Here is a 26,583-nt window from a genome sequence, read left to right as displayed (position 1 = left end):
TTATTTCATCGATACAAAATAAACCCTGTTTGGAGGATTATTGTCTTAAAAGTTCAGTTGTTGTGTCCCTTATTTGTGTTAGCTAATTTTACTAGTTCATACCGAACTCAGGCCCCATCCCACAGTTACGTGAGATCCGGGTTACACGTATAATAGACAAAATTTTTGTTGACTATTTCACAAGGTTGACTGGAAGAAAAGAGACTCTGCTGTCGAGCGGAGAGCTGTGCAGTCAGTCATGTCTGGACAGCGGAGAATGTGGAGCATGTGCCAACATCGTTTCTAACTTTGCGGAGCGCGAGCGGTCACAGAGATGCCTCGAAGCAGCGAAGCTTGCCAGTCAAACAGCTGCTCGTGTCACTGATATTGTGGGGCAAGTCAGTGCGTGCAGTTGCGAGGAGGTGCCCGAGGGGAAATGGGGGCACCGGTTCAGTAACAGGATTTGTATTCACTCTGACCTCCTCAGCCACCCAGGGCGCTGGTGTGGCCGCAGACACAAATAGAATAAGTCATAAAGCATTCACCTGAGAGTCCACAGGCGTCAGCGGACAGGAAGCTGCTCCAGGACAGCAGGACGAAGACGGACGTCTCCAGCAGAGGGTTCTCCCACAGCCGGGTGAATTTAGTGAGGTGGAATACAAAGTTAAAGATATTCAAGAGCATAAAACACGCAGTATTTCAGCTTTAAAGGTACAGCTGCAATACAAATATGTGACGCTTGTGCATGCACAACCGATAATGATTGTTCAGTTTTCTGTTCTGATTTCTCAAGTTCCATAAATATCTCACTAACAACAATACAAACACCTTCCAAGGTCTGATTGTGAGTGTAATTATCTGAGATCTCCTCTGTAAGCAATTAAAAGATAACTAGGCGACCACATGTCAAGCTGAATTTCTTAAAGACACTACTGTTAGAAGAGGCAGCAAAAATAAGCAGCCTTCTGCTACACTTAATATCAGCGAAATCTAATAAATGCTCACTTTGTAGTTCGCCCGCACCCAGAGATTAGTCAATGTAAATAAGAACTGAGCTCTGCCCCAATCCTCCAGTGACACGTCCACATTTTTCATCTGAAATTCTAATTACTGGATCAGAGAGAAATACTGGACAAAGGAGGAAATCAGAATTTCATCTTGTGTTTTGATTGACAACTTTGATGTAGCCAGCAGAAGCCCGTTAGACTTAGGCCTGTTTTATTTATTGACAGAAGTGGTATACGAGGGCTTTGTGAGAAAAAAAAGCGGTTAGAAAAATGAGGAAGCGACTGTACTGCAGCAGATGTGGAGGTGATAATTGAGCGTGGGGTGCAGGAGCAGAGACCGGGGGAGGTGAAAGGATATGAGGGCTGTTATTACTGCGAATATAAAACCGAGGAGGACGGACGCGACAAGCACTCCGAGGAAAAGCCCAACGGAGCGGAAAAAAGCAATGTGGTCAAAGACGTGTCCCGCACCGGTCTGCTGGTAGGTGACGATGGCACTGCAGGAAAAAAAACAAAAAAAATTAAACACAAAGAAACAAACAGTCAATAAAAATAAAACGTGGTTACGAGAACAGCTGAAGTTTTCATATGCGCTTCCGTCTCTGAGCTGTTTAAGGGTCAGGTCAGCCGCTCAGCTGTGACTGCAGGCAGCTGTTAAAGCCCCCGTGTATTTTTTTGAAAATATCTTTTTTTTTTTTCCCTTCGGGTTCTCGGCGTCCTTGTGTTTCATGATGTTCTGGTTACGGTGTTATTTTCTGGTTATAGTCCATGTTTGTTTTCACGTTCACGTGCAGCCTCATGTGCCTCATTGCTCTGCATCACGTCCTCCTCTGGGCTCCTCTGGCCGGCCCACATCACCCTCATGGATGCCAGCTGTGCCTCATTGTCTCTCCGCTCCCAGGTTGTATATAAACGCTTTTCCCAGGCTCGTCGGTTTCCTTTCAAGCTCGTCCAGCTCGGTTTTCCTGTCTATACCTTGTGTATCATCTCTGCCTGTTTGTTTGCCCAGTGCCCCCTCCGGGATCTTTCCTTCTCCTGAATAAGGAATTTTATTTACTTTGATTCTGGTTTCCGTTTTTTTGAGAGATTTTTCCTGCTCATTAAATGCGCTCTTCATCATCAAAGATCTGCTTTTGTTTGAACTGGCTGCATCCTGAACCCTTTTTCTATCCGCTCACAGCATTTTGAAGGTCCATGCCAGATTTCAGAGGTGATGAAGCCTTTTCTGCTGCTTCTCCTCTTGGTGGCCACACGATTTTTCACCCGTCTTTATTATTACCTGCTACACTGCGCCGCGTGGATTTCATGAACTGTAGTATAAGTTTGACTGCACAATGCCGCTCTCCACTGAATTGAATGTGACGATCACTACTTTTATATGTAAGAACGACAACAACAACATCCTGGCCGTGATTTATATCCACCAGAGGTGCCTTCAGGAAGCGAGCAGAACTCACCGGCGTGCAGGGGAAAGAGTTTGGGATGGAAACTGACAGAGAACGTGGACGTGGTCCAACGTTTTACCTCCTTGGGAATTCTCGGAGTCTTGTTGTGGTGCAGAGCTGGTTGCTCTCTGATGTTGTTTGAAGTGTCATTTTCTGTTGCTTTGCTCATGCGTGTTAGCAGAAGTGTGTAGTCTAGCGAGGCAACGGTCGTGACGTTTTGACACCGTCAGAAAAGGATCTCAGGCACGTCTTCCGTCAGCAAACTTCTGTCCCACTTTCTGAGTCAAGGCCACAGACGTTAAGCCATGATCAAAGCTTGTGCTTCGACTGAAAACATAGGATATAGCTGCTTCTTTTTTTTTGTTTGTTTCAGATATAAATTTGAGTTTAGTTAAAGTAATTTTCAATGCTGAAGATTTGGGCTCTGTGAAGCGGCAGCACCGTTTATAGCTCTAAAACATGTTCAGTCATCAGAAACACAGCCCGCCAGATCCCTGGTTCTAAACCAGTCTGGAGCAGCGGGCTTAGGATCATGTGGTTATTATGCTGAGCTGGGCCTTCAAGTGCAATTTACTCGAGTCATTCTGAGCATCCACGGCCTTCTTTAGAAATAAAATCCTTTCCTGAAAACAATGAATTCCAAATGATTGGCCTCAGAGACGTCTCTCTGAGCAGTTAGTGGGAAACGGGGGAAATACTATTGTTACTCACCAAGATAGTAGTATAATGTTATTCATGCTGCTATAAATATTTACTTTGTGGGGGGATGGGAGACTTCCACATGGAAGGCACTGAGTGCAAAAGAGGCCTCACAGGGAGGACAGAGGGAGGGAGAAGTCATGTGCATGTGAGATTCTGTGTGGCGGCGGCAGCGGCGGCGGCGGCGGGCGGTGGGGGGTCTCTGATGAAGCACATGGCTGGGGGAGCTGGTTGTCTTTCTGGAATGAGAACTTTTAAGCCAGACCCTCCCATGCACTCCCCTCAGACTCAAAGTGTTTTCTTAAATGACTACAAAACCGCTGACTCAGCAAAAGCAAAAATGTGAAAGTGATGCCTTTTGTTGTTGTTTCCTGCATTTAATGAGTCGCAGTATAATGACTTAGAAGGAGGACCCACAAGACCGCCACACGCAAGGAGAAACTCAATAAATGTGGTTGTTTAACTGTGAAAATTGTCTGTTGCTAAAAATAAAATGCTTTATTGGAAGAGGGATGTCAGAAAAGGTTAAAAACTGACAAATAAATTCATATTTCATCTCCACTGACTGTGTTGTCAGCTTGGGATGATCTAACACACCACAACATGCCTCAATCTCCACAGCGGAGGAAGAATTAGTCAATCTGTCACTAATGAGCTCAGCAAGCTGCAAAAGGAAATCTATTACCCCATCTGTGAAAGTGGAGGCTCCATTGATATGAGGACACAGCTTGGCCGTGAATCACTGTGACCTTCAGAAGACTGTATCTCCAAGTGTTCGGAGCTGGTCTAAAGAGTCAGAATCCCAAGATGTTTTAACGTGGGACCTGGCTGAATGGTGGCCGGGTCACGGCTGCTTGAGCAGGAAGTTTTGTGCCTGGGAGAGGGCACGTCAGCGTAAGGCTGAGCCGCTCTGGGAGCTTGTTAAAATTCCAGTGCCAGGACCCCGCGTGGCTCGCTAATAAGGGCCGGCTTTGTGTGTGGGGCCAGCGCGACCGGCAGGCTAGCGACGCAGTCAAGTGACGGGAGATGGCATGAAGGCCGGTCACGCCACTCCAGGAACAAACATGGCACTATCTGACCGTTTGTCTGAGGAGACGTGCAGGGCTTCCAGCGCTGCACTTCGATGTACATAACGATGGCATCAAAACAAAGAGATGCCAGCGTGCGCAGGTACTGGACACACGTCCTAATCTTGTCATCTTTCACTCGCATGTCTGCCTGCCTGGTTATGAATGTCGACACGTGTGAATTCGCCTCGCTCTCTGTCTCCATCTTGCCATCTGTTAGCAAGTCTTCTTCACTGGCTTTGTTCGGCAGCAATGTGTAAACACAGCAGACAATGACTGAAATGTGTGTGAGCAGGACAAACATGCATGCTGGAGAGACGAGGCTGTGGAGGCAAAAGGGAACGAGGCACTTGAAATGCATGGACAAGGCATGACTGCATCACAGCTACTCCACTGAGCTTTCAGGGATTTTATACTTTATTTTGTCTGAATTTGACAGCAGCTATGTTAGCCAAGTTTGTTAGCTGGGAGTGTGTCTCTGCTCTGGCAGCAAGTCTCTCCACTGAGCACCTTAATGAGATGCTGACAGTGCTCGGGGCAACTCGCTTATGCAGTCCACTGCATAGCATCCGAGGCACTCATGCTGTTTTTTTTTTTTTTTTTTTTGCCAATCACACCCTTTCCTTAAAGCTGGCAGCATTCATCCAGCCTTCCGTCCTTGACACATTCGCCCCCGCAGTGCTGGAAAAAAAAAAATCTCAGCGCCCACACAATTAAATCTTGAAATATATTGTTACGTGAGCGCCGGAGCGAATCCTGAAGCGTAATACTCACTGTGTCAGGACAACGGCTACGGCGTCATTCAGGACGCTCTCCCCAAACAGCAGGCTGTACAGATCGAGGTCCACGTGCAGCTCTGACAACAGGCCAAGGAGCGAGACTGAAAAAAAACAACAAAACAAAACAACAGAGTCAGTGCCAATGAACACTGCATAACAATTTTAAAACAAAGTACTTTTCAGCTGATTACAAGGCAGAAGGGGATGAGAATGTCACCTCTGCTGTTACAGATGGCAGAAACCAGAGGAATTAAAGTAGCAGAGTAATAATAAAAGCTGACAGACAGTGTCAGGGCAGGAACAGAAGTGAAATGAGGATTTTGACACTTGGAACAGCCAAAGTAAGTAAACCAGGCTAAGACTTGTTCTGCTTTAGCAAATCACAATACGCAGTGCACTGGAGAAGACATTTTGAGAAAAACAAAAAAGAAAGCTGTAGAGAAAGCATTTCAGCTGCAGCATGATGCATTGATCGCATTAACAATTTAAAATGAGAATCAGACAGTATACATGTATTCAGCTGGCTAAATGACTGTTATGAAAGTTACTGAAAAGAAAACAAATAGAAATGTTTCACAACATATACAGCAACCTCAGAACCACTGCATTTCTAACAAAGCCTATACTGCAGCACAGGAAAGCATAAAAAGAAACGAATATGAGCTTTATTTTTAGTTATCTGAATGCATAACGGAAGTAAATGTGCCAGTTTCCAGTAAAACACTCTGTCCAGTCATTACACGGAAAATAACAGCAAACACTGTTCCATTTCCAGGGCCTGATTGCAATAACAACAAAGGAAAACATGAAAGAAGCAGATCTTTGTCCAAATGTGTGGCCGTGTGTTGTGCAAAGTACACGGCCTGCATTAAGGAGTCACAGTGCATACAGTTGAAATATGCTGGTCCATAATTTGCTGCGAGCAGTTCTGAGGGTAGATATTACAAATCATCCAAATAAAGTAAATGGCTGAATTGTTTAATGTGATTTGAATAAATTCCTTTGCTGAAAGATACCGACGAGAATGATTATTCCCATTATTAGAGCTGCAGGTGTTTCTGTTTTATATCATGTTCATGTTCAGGGAACATGAATATACTGTACATGGCAGAGCGCTCATTAGCCAGGTTTACTGCAGAGAGAGAGAAGGAGAGAGAGAGAGAGAGAGAGAGAGAATGCTGCCGGGAAACGGGGACGATTAGAGCAAAGATTCTACAGCTGATTGAAAACATCCAAAGGAGCCAATTACAGTCTAATATGGGAAACTACAGGTAAACATCTTCATGCTTCGAATAGCATCGGCTCAGTCCTCAAAGACTGCCTCCCACATAGTTCAGGCCCTGACACAGGTGTCTCATGCATATTGATGTGGAAGTTTACCCAAATGCTTTCTTGTGCAATCAACACAGCAAAATTGACCATGTTTGAGGGATAATTTCTCTTGAGGTTTCCGTATAACTCATGCTCATTTTCTAGCAATCCGTCTTCTATCTAGACAAACTAGAAAAATTTTTTTTGCATGGGATTGAGCTAATTAGAAGTAACATGACTGTAATGAAAACTCAATAAAAAAACAAACATGAACTAATCTAATAAGAGCTCTGCCTTAACAGAATGTGGGACAGAAAAACTGCATACACTGTAAATGAAGTATAAAACAGAGATTGGGTTTTGGCAGATTGTAAACTTTTTTTTATGATTGAGATATACAGAAAATAAAAATAACTGATGCCATGTGATGGTGAGAACACCTGTCCAGGGTGTATCCTGCCCTCTCCCATCATCTCCTAACCCCGTGACCCTCCACAGGATTAGGCGGTTTTGAAGACATATCAATCAATAGAAGGTGCAGACTTACAGGGGTTACTTTGGGATTTGGCTATCCAGTGAAAATAACTGTGTTAGAGGTGTTTTGCAAATAGATCTTTCACCAAGAATCTGCCGGTACCAGGTATCATACTTTTAAAATGCTATTTTTAAGAAGACGTTGTAGCTGTGTGCAAACATAGCAGTTGCACTGCTGAAACACATTAGCTGATGTGTGTCTGACAACCGATTCACGCATTAAATTCAGCCAAAGTTCCATCAGATAGTTGGGAAATCAAATGGTTATTTCTGTCTATATGCAATATTTATAGTGGATGGATGGATGGGTTAATCAATTATGTGCTCCACTGCGTGCGCTCTCAGGGGCGTGCAGCTTTTCCGGAGCCTTACAGAAATCAGTGCAACACCTGTTCTTAAAAGGAACGGGCTGATGTTCATGAGTTTATTGCAATAACAAGAAAAAAGCAACATAACGACTAAAATAAACGACAGACAGGTCTTATAAGTAAGTTGATGTTTCAATAGGGTGATGAACACTTTAGAGGTACTGTAGAAGCAAAATGACAGCCGTTGTGTTTTCATGAAAATACTCACTTCACACACACCGTGGGTGACGACTATCACAGAAGACACTCAATCCCTCAGGAGCAATGCGAGATCGAACCCGAAACTTGCAATTGAAAGCTGACCTGCCCTACTGACTGACGATCTGCAAGATCATCTTCACTTCAATAAAAATAAATGCATAATTCAGTTCCAATCTAAACCTAGTGTCTCATTGTTGTAACGTTTTACTTTAAAATCCTGCACCCTGATGCATTTGAGACCACTTTCATCCTCCTTTTCCACATCTGTTGAAGCTGCTCCTTTAGTGCTTCATGACTTTCTCACGTTCCTTATGTCTGATCTTACTGTCAGCTGGGATTGCTAGATCTCTCTCTACTGTCCTCAGCAGGAACCCGGCAACTGGGACTCGGCGCTGGATGTCTGCCTCTGTGATGACGGCTGCTTCGGTCTGTGTCCCGGGAGTTTGCTGAGCTGTGCATCGGTGCAATGTGACGCCTCTCTCTCCCATATGTCCTTCCCTTATAGCTGAGCTGTGGGTGGGTCTGTCCTTGTTGCTGTTGGTTGCAGCGAGACGTTCACCCCTGAGGGTGAAAGCAGACAGTTTGTTCCCCGGGGCCTTCTGGTGTATCTGCATGTTGCACTTTTCATTCCATGCAGAACTTACAAAGTCAGAGAAACTTGAGGTGTCTGACTGTTGTGCTTAAATCTTCTTTACAATATTTCATTTGCATGACTTGTGGGACATTTTAGAAAATTTCATTATTTTCTAGTGATGATTGGATTGAACTGGGTTGTTAGTAATCAGGCCTTCCTGTATTTAGTCCAGCTGTAGCCAGTTATTGATCCAGCTTAGGAGAGAAATACAAGCAAAGTAGATTTTTCACATGAGCCCTGATGGAATTTTATAACATTTTTGTGTCATAGCCGACAATCTTATTAAAAGATTTTCTGGAAATCTTGTTTCCATGCTTTGAGCCCTTCAATTAAATACTAATTGATTTCTATTCGGTGTTACCACTCTTTTTTTTTTTCTGTTGCTTGTTGTAGTGCAGTTGTTCTTCATATTGCAAATCATTCTCTGCTTTTTCACTTGTCAGCAGAAAGTTGGCTTCTGAAATCAATGCCAGGTATACACATGCTGCCAGTATTAAATTACAGAGTATATTATTGTTCACTTTAGCAATGACAATCTTTATGTTGTACTCAACAAGATAAGTTGTCATAATAAATTATTGGCTCACTTATTATGTTTTGAATGGTTTTGAAACTATAAACAGCTCATCACTTATTTCCACAGACGAACGTCTCAAAACACTGTATCGTCTGAGAGAACAATGAGGTCCTCGGCAGCTTATAAGAGGCAGAAGGCGTTGAGAATATAAATGAGCGTGCACGCGCGCGCGCACGCGCGCCAGGCACCGCAGGACAGTTAAGCGGTGACACTGACTGACAGGGAAAATACTGACATTGACGTGATGGTGACATGCGCTGTCAGCTCCACTTCCTGACACCTCGAGTGTCTCCGGCTAGATATCAGCTCTAGAACCGCTCGGATTATGTTCACTGACACTGTAGATTAAATTAGACTAGATTACAAGGATTTAAACCAACAGTTACACTGATTTCCAGACTGACGTGACACAGTGGCATATTTACGTAGCGTTGTTCTGTTTTGAGTTTCAGTTTCTCGTTCATCTGTAATGGAACCACCTTTAAGTTACAGGAATGTTTTGTCGTTGTCTTTTGAATGTGCTCACAAAATCTACAGCATCTTACAATTACTAATAAATCACTGTTTTATTCTGTTTCTTTTAGGGGAAAAACATCAAATGCTTGTGTTGAGATCTACATGTTGATCAGAAAAAACAAGTTCTTTTCATTAAATTAACATTAATAATCCCATCATAAATGATTAATGCAGTACTCAAGCACCAATTTCAAAGATGCCCTTCCCTGACCGACAGCATCAATACAGTCCCTCTGGGATCTCAGAGGCATTTTGCTGTTGCAAACAATTGCTGTTTTGTTGATTAAAAATGTAATTTTTAGCTGATGTTTTTGTTGGATATTGAAGGAGATGGCAGGGGAAAAAAACAATCAGGGAAAGATTTCTTTTTGGGTTTTTTTTTGTTTTTTTTTTCAAAACTGCTGCCTCCTTACAATGTAATCACTTCCAAATGTAATAAATACAAAATTTCCACAGTTCAACCTTGTCTGCAGATGAGGGCATGAGTATTTTCTCACACGGTCATATCCTGTGGGACAGTGTTGTTTCAAATGATGCTGCATCCATGCATGGACTTCCGGTCCTTGGGAATATTGTGGAAAATTCTCGGAATATTAGGTAAACAGGAAGCTTTTGCAAAGAAATTCCACTGAGATTTGCTGAATTTAAAGTTACAAGTTGTCTTTGAATATATATACACTTTTTATATTGGACAGAAAACTATTGCAAGTGAAATACATGATCTCCAGCTGGCTCTGAAAGGAAAAGAATTATATCATAAGGATAAGCAACTAAGAAATGGAGAGAAACAGAACAAACACAAACAAACGGATATAGTCAGGTAGGAAAACAGAAAGCTGAAGCAGTGAAGGCCAGGCAATATCACATTCAAAACAATAACAGCTCCTGGTGGATTAACACTCCACCTGTTGAGACCGAGATGCAAAAAACAAAGCTTTAATTTAGTTCCGGGGAATTTTGTGATTTGAATAATGAGTCAGTTCTGATAGTGATGTTTGGCCCTGTGGTAACTATCAGGACGGCGAGGGCGAGACAGCCGGGATACAGCCAGACTGACGATCCAAGCAGTGGCAAGAGAGCAGCCTCCGGACATGTTTTGACAGATGTGGCTCCTTGGTCTTTGACAGGTTTAAAGCTCTTCCTGGTTGAGGAAAATCCCTTATCTGGAGAGGGTGAGGTAGACCCCGGAGTCAGGATTGTTCCATCTCCCTGCTCCCATCATGCCTGGCTGATGACAGCGTGTCGTGCACCGCTCACACAGCGAAATGGAAAAAAAAAAAAAAAAAAAAAGAAAAGGAAAAAGCACCCACCCTCTCCCCACACACAAACACACGCACGCGCAAGTTGGCTATGTTGTCATGGCAACCCCGTCCTACAGCCGTCAAGTGTTCATCAGTTTCCACAGCAACGCCATAAGGTAGAAAGAGTAGACAATTATTTCAGACATAATACAGTTTAAAGGGTCGAAGGGAAGTTGTATTGGGTCAAATTCTAGCGTCCAGCGAGGTTTAACGGAGGCAGACCTCATGGCCGTCTAAGTAAGAGCGCATGGGATCCGCTTTGCTGATTCCACCAAATTAGGCAGCTATGATACTGAGAGCGATGCATCTGGACGGTGGCCAACAGGGAATTAAATTAATCCCCTCAACTCCATTAGAAGAAAGTACGTGACTACATTTTTTTTAGGCATTCACAATAAAAATCTTTCCTGATTATTTGAAGTAAAGTTGAAGTGAACCACTGCAAGCTGGTGCTTGTGCTTGTCAAGACAGAATGTTTTAACAAGCTTCATTAAATTAGCAGACTTCTCAGTCTGCATGCTGATGTTTTTAATACAAACTCAGTGGAACTTAATAATGTCAGACTTCCACCGAAATCAAGTTCTCCTTGCATTTTGCGATACTAAACAGCGAGTAAACATACATTAATAAAACATGCAGGGACATTTTTTTTTCTTTAATTTGTATTTGTTTAAGAGGGCAGCACAGCAGCATGGTGGTTAGTGCTCACACCCAGAGCTAGAATTACCCCGCTATGAGTCTACAGTCACCTTTCTGTGGGGAGGCTGAATGTTTTTCCTGTGATTTGTTCTGCTATAGATACTCCAGTTTCCTCTCACTGATCAAAAACATACATTTTAATTTCAGTGGAGACTCCAAATTGCCATCTATGTGAAGGTAAACTGTGTCTGTCTGTGTTGTCACTGTGGTGGTCGACCTTTAACCCCAAATTCAGCTGGGACTGTCTCCAGTATGGGGGCATTATGTTGGATGAAGCAGTATAGAGGATGTTTTAAAGAAATACTGGGATTATTAAAATAATGTGCTGATATCCATTTTGCTTACAGCATTGAAGGAGTAAATACAAAAGATTTTGACAGTAATTAACGTTGTTTCAAATTGCCTTGTAATTCACACATATTGACAATAGTGGGTCGCTGGGCCCACCGCTTGCCTGGAACTGTTTTAAATGAAAGCCAATGGTTGACTGACTTCAGTTTGGACTACAGAAACAGTTGGATGACACTATTTGTGCATAATAAACACAACTGGGATGAGTGGCTTGTGTTGTTTGCGGTGTGTGAGGTTCCCCAGGCCTCCACCAGATTGTCTGTCTTTGAGTTGCTGCTTGGGAGAAGACCAAGTCGGATGTTGGACCTGATTAAGGAAAACTCGTAGGACGATCCTAGCCCAAGAAAAAAAAAAAAAAAAGTACATTCTGGACCTGAGAGTAAAGTTCCATACATTTTGAGGGTTGCCATGTGAGAATTTGCTGCAGGTCTCAGAGCATCAACAACACCTGTACAACAAAGAGGGGCCAGGTTAAGACAGTTTTCACTGTCAGATAAAGTTCTTGTATTGCTCAGGGTCTCTGCTAAACTGCGACGGTTTTCCCCTCTGCCAGGAATCCTAGACCTCATAAAGCGTCATATTGAGACTGCCCAGGGCGTTATACGGTGCGGTCATGGCCATATAGCTTACTGGAGCACAAAGGAAAATTGGTTCAGGAAGAACTGACTGCCTTGCTGGACATTTGAGTAATGGAAGAGTACAGTGCCTCATTGTTTGTATCCATAAGGGATGCCTACCCGATACTCGGGGTGGACGAGCTCATCGACGAGGCAGGGCTTGTTTATTAAATGACACCGGATTTGACCAAGAGCTATTTGTAGATCCCCTTGTCTCCAGAGTCCAGGAAGAAAACGGCCTTCGCCACGCCGCATGGTTTGTCCCAATTTGCAAGTCTTCCTTTTGAATCTGAATGGTTGACTGACTTCAGCTGTGGCTATGAAAACAGTTGGATGACACTGTTTGCATAATGGAGTTCAATTTCTTGGTGGCCAACACAACAAAAACAAAACATACCAAGAATTGGTTACCAAAAATGGTCACTTGTCCAATAAAGGGTTTAATTTTGAAAGCTACCACTGACATCGGCAGATGTGACCAGATTAGTTCGATAGTATTATCGTACATCTAAAATCTTGAAATTCCAACAACAAGAAATATGCTTGTACAGAGTCTGAGAACAGCAGTGAAAAAAACCAGTGCAAATTCAGAGATGAAAAGGAAAACTACAGCACCAAATGTGAGTCTGTTCTTCGAGAAGTTAAGAGAGGGTTTCCATGACCTTTTTGGAACTATTCCCGAGGCTGGAGGACTCGGCACAGCAGGAGCGCCAGTCTGTGACCTGAACCATGTGTCTTACTCACTACAACCAAGTTTTCATTGCTCCAGTGCTGCAGGGGATTTTACAAAACCAACTATTTTAAAAATCAATACATGCTCACTGAAGGGAGCAAATGAGTGCATGCAAGGGAATTTTGCCTTTCATAGAAATTTAAGAATTTAATAGACTATCAAAAGAGGCTGCCTTCTGTTTTTTTCTTTTCTTTTTTTTTTCTAAACTCTTCTAAAAGCCTACACGAGTTACCATATGGATGCTGAAAACATAATTTATTTGTAACAAGTGTTATGAGAACGTGTTATGCACTTTCTTAATAATCTTTTCAACCTCTGCAGAAGCTGTTTCTATGTTCTACCGGAACTGGGATCATAAAATAGACTCCAGACGAACTGTGGATGTAAACACACTGTGTGATAAAAGGTCCTATATATAAAACACACATTTTGACGTGCTACAGTGATTGAAGAACTGTGCAGGTCTGTGTCATGATGGATATGCTCATTAGATTTATCTGAAGTTAGCTGCATGATGATGCTCTACAATTTGCAATTAAACCAGATTTCAAGACAAAATGACTGATCAGCAAAAAAGGCAAAGTTTTGCTTGAGACTGCTAATAAATCACAAGTATCGTGAATATTGTGTGATGGCATTGTTACTTTTAGCTGGAAAGTTTTCATGCTGCTGTCAGGATGACAGAGTATGACTCAGGATTACTGAAGCAACCCTCTGATAAACAGGAGTTTAATGAGATAGCAACAGAGCTGCTATTTACAGCCAACAACAGCTTTGTGGATGGGTGATGCTAATACTGAGGCTTACGGGCTGCTCAGCAAGCAGGACACGGCAGCGCTGCGGATTACTACATGTTATCAACAATAGCAAAATGGAGCGGACATGACAAGGTGCACAGACTGGTCACTTTGTGCATACAAATACTGTTGTGAAAAATGTTTTTTGCCCAAAAAAGGAAATAAAAGTTTTGTTTTTCTTCTTCTTCTTTTCTTTGCTGAAAGTGTACCATGCAAAGCTTTTGTTGTTACTGAACAATCCAAAGAGAGTAAATCACATCCGTTCTTTGGCTTTGAAGCAGTTGCAAAACAGCACCACTTCTTCCACTGTGCACTTACTAAGGCATTCTGAAGTGACTTGGCAGGTGGGTCGTTCCAAGCAAATTGCTGCAGCTTTTTGTGGATTTACGCTGTCTTTGTTATTCCTCTCTTCTCTTTTCCAGTCTGATTCCACTGTGTTGACTTACGGCTTTGCATATAAAATATTGTCCATATATTTATATATTACGGTTATTAACAGGCAAAAGAATAATAGTAAGAACACGCTGATGAGGCTCTAAACATCTAAAGCTATCGTGCATGGCAGTGTCGAACAGTGCTGAGATTCTTTTGCTCATCTGCTTCTCTGAAAAGGATTCCATTGAGTGACAGTAGCTGCACAGAGAACCTTATCTGAAACGAGTATCTCATATGCAAACACAGAGGCAAATAAACTGGATTTCAGGTTGTTCTTCAAAGCTGATAATGGCCTTAAATACATTTTTGAGATTTCTTCAGCGTCCTTATTTTTGTGGCACTCAGACAGTGAGTCAGCAACAGTCGGAAAGCTGAAAGGCAAGGGGTTACCAGCGATGCTGAAAAGCTTTATTCTCCAGCAATAAATTGTTCTCGGACTCACTGTGGCTTTACGACAGTGTAAGTAGGCTGTTTTCTCCCCCGTTTCGGCCTTGAGAGCCAAAAATGCACAAGGAAGTGAAATGACTGGGAACATTTTGACGGCTCCTTTTTCCGGAAAAAAAGCAGAGAGCCGGGGCTATATTTGGAAAGCATGAGATTGAAACAGCCTAGGGGTCGCAGCGTTTGGGCCATCAATGTGTTGCAGTGTGATTCTAATCAAAGTGACGAGTGCGCTCGGGTCGGCAGGGATGAGCACAGCGTGCCGTGGCGAAACAACGTCAGTCAGTGTGACAGCCGCGCCATAATCTACAGCCACTCTTTCTGACACTCACCCAGATCAACCACTTATTTGTATAAATAATTCATTACCAAATGGGGGCATTAACATTGACACTGTCACGCTGTCTCGGCTGCCTTACGACGTCTCACTTTACTGCTCCTGAAGATTACATTGTGTGGGTGGCGCGGAAATAAAGGTGCACAGAATTTCAAGCAGCACCATCTACTGAGAGGACGTTGCTACTTTGTTCCAGCATAAAATCATTTCTGCCGCTGATAGGCCTTGCCTGCCAATCCTGAGTCTCACACCTCGCTGTTTGAAAAAAAGAGTACAACAAGGTGTGAAAGAACAGCATGAGCCAGCACTGACCTTTTAAAACATCTGATATATTAACTACCCGCTGAATCTGAACACCGCGATAGCAAATCAAAACTTAAAGGTTGCAGACATTTTCTGCTTTTGGAGCCTCGATGCACGATTTTCCGGGGGTATCCTTGTAATGTACTTGTTACATTTTCACAGTGAGCAAGTGTCAAATGTTTTATTTTTGGTAAAAAAAGAAAAAAAAAGAAAAGAAAAAAAGAGCGAGTTCTTTTTGAAAATGGAGAATAAATCTGTATTAACAGACGCGTCTAAAACCGGTGTCTAAAAAAAGAGACCAGCCTGCAGGGAGAAGTGATAAAAGTTACTCTAGGACATTCTTTATAAGATCAACTACCTGGGTCAGTGGCTGATATAATGGCACCAAACAGGAGGCAGTCGGTGAGCGAGAATGCTTCTCCATCTGCCGCTTGGCCCAGCAGCACCATCAGTCTGGTGGCGCCGTACGCCGAGGCCCTGGGATTGAGGACAAACAGACAGAAGGAAACACGGTGAGGTCGTCGGGGAGCGCCAGCCGGAGCGAGCCTATCAGTCATCCCGCTAACCGCAGCAGGGCTTCCCCCAGAGTCGTCTGGGTAATGGGGCCAGACGCGAGCAGCAGGTGAGTTGACCCCTTTCCAGGCAGTGGCCGCTTAACGTAAGTGGACACACAAATCTGTGACTGCTTGGCAGGATTTAGATTTAAGCACATTTACGTGAATGGCTCCGTGGATCTCTTGTTATAGATACACTTGCTAGACAGCTTACCCCAACACCTAGCAATCCTTCTGCTTCGCATCCTTTCATGACACCAATACGCGCACTGAGAAATGACAGAAGGGTATGGCACTGTGAGCGTCTTCACAAAAACACACACACACACACACACACACACACACACACACAAGGAGACTTTGTGAAGGGCGCTGTGACAGAAATAAAACAGAAGTGGTATTTTTATCAGCTCGGGAGTTAGAGGTACCAAAATAAATCAGGAAAATTACTGTCCCAGAAAAGCACTGTGGTACAATCGCCCTCATAAAAAATACTGTAAACTGAGAGTACAAAAATGGCAAATTGTCCATTCAGCGCACAACACGGCATTCCAGCGTCTTAGTGGTAAATGATGTTGAGTGCTAATCCCGGCCTGTCCTCTGGGGAACCCCTCTGTCCACTGGCATAACTCACATGATGACAGCGCACGAACCTGCCCCCACGGCCGGCATTTAAAAAGCACGGCCCACGGGTCAAGCAACAAAGCTGCCTCATTTGTGTCTTAAAGGGGAAACCTGGAGTGGTGGTGTGCACTGCATGCAAGTGTGCGTGAGAGACAGCCACGAGCACAGAAAGAGGGACTAGGACAGGCAGATACAGCATGAGGATGCTTCATTTCAGTCAATATATACCCTCTCTCATGTGTAATTATTAACTTTTCTAAGCATATTACAAACTTTCTAATGACATATGGTCTGGGGTCTGTATCGTCCACATGACCCAACATATCAAAACCTGTTTTGATTTTCAGAGAAAGCAAGGTTTGATAAGTGACGCTCCAGTGACAGGACTATTAGATGAAAAATAGACAAAATAAAAGCAAGCAAAGACAGTTTATCTGGTATGATAAGCCCATTAATCCCAGCTAACACCTAAAGTGGATGACATTAGGAAAAAAATGAAGTGACTAGGGAATAATTTCTGAATGAACACAAAAGAGTTTTTAATGATTAAGCCTGGAGGCAGCCTTTCAAGGCTCTAAACATCAGAGGAATATTGGCAGTATGTTTGACATCCCCTCGGCTCTCTTCAAGGCTTCCTGAAACATTTTCATAGAATCATGGGTATGAGGGTGCTTCTTAATTTTTCACAAATCACAAAAGAACCTGACTTTAAACTAAAAAAACAAACAAAGCTGGAGTTGTGAGGTTTTGAGTCTGTATTGAGGAGGCCAACTAGGTCTATCAGTAATAACTGGGCTTGTAAAGGATCTTTCCAAAGTCTGAGAGTGCCATCTAGCTGGTCAGGCCAGAACCGCAGCATGACACATCTGTACAGGAATCCCCACTGCTCACTAAAGCTGCAGCAGACATGCAGACAAGGTAGAAAATGCACTTCCTATAGCTCTGTGATGGGGTTGTGAACTGTCCACTGTGGATACAGTATTGCACACTGTTAGTTGTGAAAGAATAACCTGCATGTCCATAATCCGTAAAAAGCATACTGTACATCACATGGATGGATGGATACATTTCATGTGAGCAAATTACATGGTGGTATTTTTGTGCATGCTGGCACACAGAGCTAGATTAAAGTGACCTCACAGAGCACTAATGCATCGCACTCTGCTTTTCCTACTATAAAAAAAAAACAGCATCCAAACAGCTGAAAAAATTAAAGTCAGTGCAGTGAAAATGGAGCACAGATGTTACCTCCACAAGTATTTGCTCATTTAAAGAAAACACAACAACGCATATTTTAGAATATTACTCCAACGATACCATGATATTCCATGATTATAAGTTTTTGTTTATTATCAATTTAGTGCAGATTTGGAACCCCACTTAAGAAGTTACAAACAGCTCCGTATCTGAAAATGAAATCAATTATCATCTATTATGTTAATGTTCACAGTCATTAATGTATGATAGTGGAAGAGAATTGCAACCAGTGCTAACTGTAACAACATCTTCTAACATAAAATGCAACTTAATGAGCTGCTCTCTGCAAACACATAACACTTTTATGGATTAAGATGGGACAGATAAAACACTTTATTTTCCATTAGGTGGTTTCATTTTGTATGTTAATATTACTGAGAGTGATGTTAAAAGAATACTCCGAAGATTTTGGACCCACGCCCTATCCCTATCATTTATAAAGTGAGATAAGCTCATAAATACCTTTTTTGTGTCTGTGTGTCCAGTGGCTGGATCCCAGCTGTTAGCATTGTAGTCAGCTTAGCTCAACTGCTGGAGGTGAACAGGAGACAGAGCCAGACTGACGAAAGTGGACAAAATACTCCTTCCGGTGGTTCAGGGGATGGTGTATTAGCATGTGAAGTAAATCCGAATGGTTATAAAACATTTTAAAAGACGTGTTTTCTTTTCAATCTGTTAAAATAATGTTTTGGTACACACAGATCTGCACAAGCATAGTGCTCCACGGAAGGATATACCGGCACACAGCGGCTGAGTCTATGGCTTCTATTGCTGTGCTCCGGTATATCCTTCCGCGGAGCACTGCACATGCGCAGGTCTGTGTGTATCAAAACGTTATTTTAACGGGTTGAAAAGAAAACACGTCTTTTAAAATGTTTTATAACCATTCTGATTTACTTCACGTGCTAATACGCCATCCCCTGGACCACCGGAAGGAGTATTTTGTCCACTTTCGTCAGTCTGGCTCTGTCTCCTCTTCACCTCCCGCAGTTGAGCTAAGCTAACTGAGATGCTAACAGCTGGGAGCCAGCCGCTGGATGAACGGACACAAAAAGGTATTTAGGAGCTTATCTCACCATGTAAATGATCGGGATAGGGCGTGGATCCAAAATCTTCGGCGTCTTCCTTTAACTTTGAGCCCTAGCGCCCCCCAATTGGGGGCTTGACAGCAAACATTTCAGATAATGTCTAAAATTGGCCAGGGCTTCAAGGGTAACCCAGACTCCATATTATAGACCCTCCAGAAAAACGCGATTATGCGATCGCATGAATTCACGCATAAATCACCCTTTTGTCGCTGTTTATGCGGGGGCCACATATTTTCCAAAAGGGCGCATAATCCCGCAATAATCTCACATTTACCGTGAAAAAAAAGAGAAATGGTCTCTCCTGTAGTGCTGTGACGTTCAATGAACGAGTCGGTCATTTGAACGGCCCTTTTAAGTGAATGTTGAGAGCCGGTTCACAGCTGTCTGAGAGCTGTTCCTTGTGCAAATTGTCCACACTTCCTTCACGTGTCTCCTGATTGTCTCCTGAGTCCAGCTGTCACTGCTGCCTTCATGTGAATGACCGGGTTTCAGTTTTCCGCAGCAGCTCCAGTCACCTGAACGCAGCAGCTAACTAGCGGAGAAGAAGTGTCTCAAAACCGGAGAGGAGCCGGTGTTTTGGAAGAACTGGTTTCCCTATTAATTGGCAACTGGGTTTCTTTCACGTCCCTTGTTGCTGATAGATGTTAAAAACCAGACAAAAAGCCGCGTCCGACCTTTAATGAGTCTGATTTCAACATCTGCTGCTACTAGCAGCAGCAGCAGGAAGTGCTAAAGGACGTCGGTCACCAGTTAACAAGGAAACCAGTTCATTTGAAACACCGTATTGACCGCTTTTTCACAGGTGTTTTGTGTGTGTGTGTGTGTGTGTGTGTGTGTGTGTGTGTGGGTAACCTACATATCTGGCATCTTTTCGCATAGTTCACAACTATTAGCATACTTCACAACTGTCCTCAATTTTACCGCATAAAATGGCATAAAACCCCTAATATTTATTTGCATAAACAAGATTTTTATCTCGCATAATCTGGGATTTAAGTACATATAATAAACAATTATTGCTCGCGTTTTTCTGGAGTGTCTAATATTATTAGATGTATTTTCTAAATGAAGAACAAAAATTATGCTAAGGTTTCCGCTGCACAGTATCACACTGTTTATCACTCCTGTGTCATAGCAGAAAGGTTGTGGGTTCAAATTTAAGCGAGGTTTTTCATCACAGGCTTTCCATATTCGATCTGTGCATGCGTGGGCTTTATCCAAGTGCTCTGATTTGCTGTCACGGTTCAAAAACATGCATGTCAAGGTAATTAGTGACCCTGAATTGTCTGTGGTGTGCACGGTGTGTTCCCTGCGTTGGTCTGGTGACCTGCACATTGTTAGCAGGGACTGGCTCCAGCGGCTCACAATCATAAAAAAAAAAATCAAGAGATATAAAAGATGAATGGATGCTAAAGATTATTATTTTAAATCGCATTAATTGGTTGAATCTAGAAAGAATTGTCCTTTTTTTTTTAACATAGATAGACATTGTATTATACCTTAGACATTTAAAGACCCACTTGTTTTCTGTTATTTTCTGTTAAAAAACAGTACTGTTTTAAACTACAAACACATGCATTGCAGAATGGGAACAGAACCCTGTCATTTCCAGTCTGGTCAAAGAATACAAGAGTGCCAAAACAAGACTGAAGATGACACTCGCTGAATCTCAGGACCCAGTGGTAAGAGAAGTTGCCAAAACCCTGGACACAGGGAGAAAATACACCCCAGCCGGTGCAATGTCAGATGCAAAATCTGCCCTCCGGCACCGAGACATAACGGGCCACATCCAGCAAGGAAAAAGGGGTTTTGGATTTGGAAGAACAAGAATTATTTGGCAAAATAACTAATCCCACAGAATGCCAACTCTTGGTGGTAGAGGAGGCAAGCCCGCAGGAGGAAGTGAATGAACGCGCCAGAGACATTTCCCAGGGCAAGCAAGGCTACTGGATGAGATGAGATGCCGTTGAGAAGAGAAAGATCACATGGACTGGAATGGAATGTGTTGAGCTTCATTATCAGAGCAACATACGACGTCCTGCTGACTTCTACACAGCATAAATCTCTGGATGGGCAGAGATCCAGCCTGCCCACTGTGTTGGGTGCCAGCTTCACTCAAGTACACCTCGGTGGGATGTAAGGCCAACCTGGCTCAGAGCAGATACACACTTGGCAGCATAACCAAGCTATATGGTTAAACTTGATCGATTGTTCGATTCGATTGATCGATTACCTCTACATATTCCTGTCTCATCATAAATGTATCTAAAATTAGGCTAGAAAACATCTGCTTGTGAGTTAATCTTCAGTATTCCATCACTTTTGTGCATGTCGTCATTTCTTCTGCATCTAATTGTGCGAATCAAGAAAGAATACTCACCCTATGATTGCACAGCTGATTATTGTACCCACGAAAGCATAGGTCAGAATAGATCCCAGGTTCTCAAAGAATCGTTTCTGGAATTAAAAGGAAATTCAATTAGAGGCTAACTTTACACAGGTCAAAGGTTTCCTGACATTCCAATTAAAAATTTCATACAGGGACCATAAGCATCGCTGTTATAAATGAGGGCAAACACATATAATAGCATTAGTCCTTTGAAACTATCTTTAGTCACCCCTGGGAGCCATGTCAGGACAGCAGTCTCACCTGATTAAGGGTGTAAGCTCCATAGAAGATGATGGGTGGCAGGAACAGATTGAAGAGGACCTCTGGATCAAAGGTCTCCTGTAAGAGACCGAACTGTTGTGTGGGTGAGTGACAGGGCTCCGTAGGGAGCGGGAGGACTCGCGTTTTACTGAATGTGACTGACTGACAGACAGATTGCACACACATTGTTCGCTTCAGTGCCCCTGATTTGGCAGACAAGCACAGATTGGTGGATTTTTTTTGTCCCCAACTTTGAATAGCAGTGTCACAACAATCTCTAGAATGGTAATCTTATCTTTCCTCTTGGCTTATGCAACATGTTTAATGAGGATAATAGGAAACGTGTCCTGTGACTCATGTTTTCTTCTCTCTACGTAGGTTTTTTTTTTATGTTTCAAAGAGCTTTATGTTCTTGTCAACAACAAACTTTGGCCTTTAATTGCAGAGCCTTACATCACCATGCAGGCTGTTGTTGCCTGATGTTATAATTACTGCATTAGCATGCTGTTTAGGTGTCCTGACTCATACATTGGCTGATTACAGCACAGCATAATAGAATATAAGGAGTCTCGCTGGTTCTGTCAGTCTTCACCCTGGAAGCTCGCAGAATTCATGGAAATAACAAACAACCAGTGTTGCATTCACATTTATTTTAGACAACCGCTGAATATCTACTAAAAAAAAAAAAAAAAAAAAAAAGAAAAAGAAAAAAAAAATCCAAGCTACTAATCATAAAAAACTCACCATACCTTGAAAACAAACACAAACCAGAGTGCAGGGCTTTTTTACTCGTACCATGCTCTCTCTCTGTCTGTTTTTCATCTAACCCAAAGTGACGCAATGTAAGCCGCTCAGAAAGGTATCCTTTCATGTCCTTCATCCTCGAATCCTTTTCATGTCTATTGTGGGTACATTCTGAGGATCAAACACCAGTGATATTCAATACAGATCAAAAATAATGCCTTTTTTTTTTTTCAATCTTACATCCCACAAGGTCTCCTTATATGGCTCAAAACTGAATTTCAGTTCAATTAAATTTCAGTCCACAGTATGAGATGTGGAGACGATGTCTGCAATATTGCTGTGGCCGCAGACCTCAGCCAAAGTTTGGCTTTAATATAAATACATTTAAAGAAGACATAAGGTTAAAACGGTATGAATACCATGAATATTTGGAGGAATAAAAATAAGCCGGTCTCTGTAAATGTCCTATTTGGAGGACGTATTGCATTTCGGTGAACATTTACCCAAGAGCGAGTGGAAGATTGGATGTCTTTCTTAAATGATCATTTCTAATGCCGGTAGAGTCCCACATTCAGTCTGGAGAGCCACCATGCTTTCTCAGTGATTCGCACTTGAAATGGTTGCCAGAGCTACAAATTGCTGCTATCTTTCTGCTGCTATCACCATGTTCAATGTAAATTACTTTTTTGTTGGCTGCAATTACCCACACAGCACAATATATATATGTTTTTTTTTCCCCTCTCCGTCAGCTGCATTTGACAAATACAAAACAGCATAACAGAGACTAATACTGAGACTGATAACAATAAATTATGTAGATGCTGGTGGTTTTATTCCAAGGGGCCACCTGCACCACAGAGTCGAGGATGGAGGTGTGTTGTATACACTAATTGCCTCTTCAGCTGAGCAGCACTAAATTTAATCAGACCACAAACTTTAATGCCTTACTCCCCAGTGGCACATAATGGACTCAGTAATGCAATGAAATCCTTATCTCTCCCTGCTAGGTCCCCATATGTATCAGACTTAATGGCGTGAAGGCTACACAGAACGGCCTGACCGATGTAATGGCCTTTGTAGTAGCCTCTGCTGGTTTGCTAATGAGACCCCAGCATTCAAAGGGGGCCAAAGAGTCCAAGCCATTAGTGAAGAGTTACACTTGGCCTGGATGATTTGCAAGGTTCATGGTTCATAACTCTGTTTTTTTTTTTTTTTTTTTTTTTTTCCCCGGGTGGAAGTATTGCTCAGAGATCAGAAAAATACATTTTCAAAAACACTCATTCCACATTCTCTTATGCTGGGTGGAAATTGTGTGGCTGAAGCTCCGGCTCATCGTTTGGCTTCTTTGATATGACAAACCTCTCTGATCGGAGGACCAAAATATAAAAGCAAGAAGCGAAACAGCGCTAAGACTAATGACTGCTGAAGGGCCGATCCAAGGCTTTGGCTGTTGTACTGTGCAGTGATATGAGAGACACCAACTAATTCCCTATTAACAAATAACGGCTGTGATAACTCTGCAGCACCGAGGCTTAAGGTTCAGCTTCAGCATCATTTCAGTTGCACCTCAGTGACATAATTAATATGAACTGGGAAAGAATGTCAGTATGATAATACTATAAGAAATGAAATTAAAGTCTATTCGGCTGTTCCCTGTTCCCACATCAAATCACTGAAACTTTCACTGCAGACTTGGAGAGTATTTTCTTGCTGCGACTGGAATTAAAACCTCGGTCCACACACATGGAAAAATCAACACCAACAGTACTTTCAATAATATAACAAAAAAAATCCAGTCCACTCCGTATCATCAGCAACAAATCACTACAAGATTAGCACTGATAAAATATATACACAGAAAATTATGCACTGGTGTATTGTTTATCTGCTCGTGCTCCCCTCCAGTTTATAACATATGCTCAATATGCATGCCCATTACTGTGTTCTGTATCATGGATAGAAGTGTCCATCTCTACTCGAGTGGAAAATGCTGCAGTGCCTGTTTAGATACCTAAGTATCTCTCATCATTCCCTGCAGTGCAGCATAATCCAGCACCAACATCCACACACAACAGAACTTTATTATTGCAATGCTGCGTCTAAATACAACCAGAAAACAGCTGGCTTAGGAGAGCACTTTTAGGGAAAAAAAAAAAAAAAAATATGAGGAAGACCAAATGTGTTCACTCCTCTTACGCCTGTTGTCAGTAATACACCTTTATCTGCTCCATTTGAGGAGAACGATATCAGTATTGGGTCCTTCAAATTTAATTTCCCCTTGTCCATATAGCACACCTGAAAATGCAATCTCCCCTATCTGTTCTGTAATAAAACACTAATATGGGTTAAATTGTTCTCTTGCCCTCTTTGTCTCTGCAGCACCATTCTCCGGCTTTTCTAATAACAAACAGACCGTGTAAATACTTTAGAGGAAAACCAATAAGGAAGAACTGGTGTGGGTTCCTGTAGATGTAAATATTCACCTCACAGAGGAGAGACAAAATAAAGGTGCGATCAAAGGGAAGGCAGTAAAGGAAAGACGTCATTCTGGACAGAAAAAAATACATCAGAGGAAGAGAAAAAAAAAACCCGTCTGTGTGTTTCACTCAGATTTCAGATGCTGCTGCTGCAATTTGGCTCATGCAGCTTTTTAAAGCAAATGCTTTATTAGTGCAGATGATTTCAACCCAGAGCGCTCAACCACATAAAAGGTTCTCTCGCTCTCTGTATTCGCACTGAAGGTCGAATTAAATTGCCATAGTTACCGTATGAGGAGTTGAGATCAGTGGGCAACTTTGATTGATTTTTCCAACATGTCTATAACAGTGCCCATGTGATGTGGTGTTGACTATCAAGATGTGAGGAGTGCTGTTTCGAGTCTGGCACATGCACTCGCTCTCTATGTTCCCCATATGCTCTCCACTGTGTAAGCATCTCACAGCAAATCCCAGAAGCATGCCTGCAAAGGATCATCACAAAAGTAGCAGTGAGACTTTTCTGTAATTGCTTTCATTCAGGAGACATAAATACTTGGAATTCTATTAACAAATAGCATTGTCCAGTATGCCATAAATAAAGATAACTGCAGTCTATAGCAAAGGGCCAAATATGAAATGCACTGTGATGAAACACCAATGAAATGCCAAACTTTTAAATATTGAATGGATCTAGTACCCTTCATTGTTTGTGTGCCTTTATTCAAATATTATATACTAGCAAACAGATGTAGGCTACCACATGGAGTTGACCTAAATCAAATCAGATGTTACAATAAAATGTGAGCAAGGACACCCAGATTCTTCATTACTTTCAGAGTTTTTATGGTGAATTTCATTCCTATTAAAACGAAATCGAAAGGATTAAAACTCATTATGTTTAAATTCTGTTATAGAAATCATATTAACACTGAGTCCAGGAAGTGCTGCAGACTTCCGTTCTTCACACTGTAGACAGATCGAGGCTACTCACCGTATAACATTGCACCTCCTGTTTCATTCATGAGCTTGAACCTGAACTGCTTCAGCTTCCACACACTTAGAATAGTTATGAGAGCCAAGGCAAGTGCAGCGAGCGGCAGCACTGCTGCTTTGTCTGGGCTGAGCCCCGACATCTTCAAATGACGGCTTGAACTTCGAGGAAACAAACTCTTATTAGTTTGACACATAAGTCAGAAGTCAGCCGCAGCAACATCCGCAGCAGCTGGAGCGCGGTGCTGCGTTCAATGACGCTGGGATAAATGCCTTTTCACTTTCACAGGTGAGACATTTTCATTCGGGATTAATCTGCTGTCACGGCACAGTAACTTTTTAAAATCAATTTTACAGCAAAAACAGCACCAACAAAATCTACTTTAGGAAATAAACTAACAAAAAATGTGGAACATGTTTAAGGGGTTAATTTTGCAGCACCAGTAAAATTGATATTTAAAGTTATACATAAAGTGAAGTGGGAAGTTAATGATGGTTATGAGTTTTTTATTTTTGTGTGTAAAAAGAATCATTTTCTGAACGCTCACCAACATGCCGTCCTTTTATTTCCCAGCAGGGGGCGATAAATACAAACTAATGGACGCAGAGCTCCTGTGACCCTCCGGTATGTTCATTCTAGTCCGTCACTTTTTCTTTACTTTTAAGTGAATCAATCATACCCTTCAGTCAGCACATTATTGATCAGTCAAACGTTTAATATCATTCATGTATTGAATCAGTTATTTTTTGTGGAATACCCACATTATAGCTGCCTTGAATAAATACACAGTTTTAGATGCTCACTATGAATTTAACAATAACATTAGTACCCTGGTGGGCCTGTCAAATTCTTTGATACAGTAAACGGTGTTTCCATAGCGCTTCGCAGAGTCTCAATATTTTGTAACATCATTGTGTTTCTATTTTCATGAACAAGCGTAATTATATTTATCGGCATTTAGTTTCTTTTTCTATCAGTTGGTCTTAAATGTCATTTTAGGTTGTATTACTTTTCCATTAAAGGTTTTTTTTTTGTGACAATGGAGAAAAAAAATACAATTTTGGACC

General features: G+C 42.2%; 1 protein-coding gene across 2 annotated transcripts in view; it reads right to left on the bottom strand.

Moving 5' to 3' along the window:
* LOC115394383 (sodium/hydrogen exchanger 9-like) overlaps positions 1–25,694 on the bottom strand; it is a 72,339-nt gene extending 46,645 nt beyond the window's left edge. Inside the window, exons 1-8 of one of the 2 annotated variants that reach the window (XM_030099687.1) lie at positions 25,517–25,694; positions 24,814–25,007; positions 21,305–21,397; positions 21,035–21,111; positions 15,490–15,608; positions 4,972–5,077; positions 1,345–1,483; positions 525–630 (exon numbers count right to left, since the gene is read on the bottom strand). In XM_030099687.1, coding sequence (XP_029955547.1) covers positions 525–630; positions 1,345–1,483; positions 4,972–5,077; positions 15,490–15,608; positions 21,035–21,111; positions 21,305–21,397; positions 24,814–25,007; positions 25,517–25,658 — 976 coding nt within the window. In that variant the 5' untranslated portion in view covers positions 25,659–25,694. The remainder of the gene's footprint in view (positions 1–524; positions 631–1,344; positions 1,484–4,971; positions 5,078–15,489; positions 15,609–21,034; positions 21,112–21,304; positions 21,398–24,813; positions 25,008–25,516) is intronic. The other variant, XM_030099688.1, reaches the window with a different exon arrangement.
* Positions 25,695–26,583: the final 889 nt, after the last annotated feature.

The sequence above is a fragment of the Salarias fasciatus genome, chromosome 9, assembly GCF_902148845.1.
Source record: "Salarias fasciatus chromosome 9, fSalaFa1.1, whole genome shotgun sequence".
Taxonomy (NCBI): Eukaryota; Metazoa; Chordata; class Actinopteri; order Blenniiformes; family Blenniidae; genus Salarias; species Salarias fasciatus.
The sequence above is the reverse complement of the archived record's forward strand: the minus strand, read 5'-3'. Positions and strand labels throughout refer to the sequence as shown.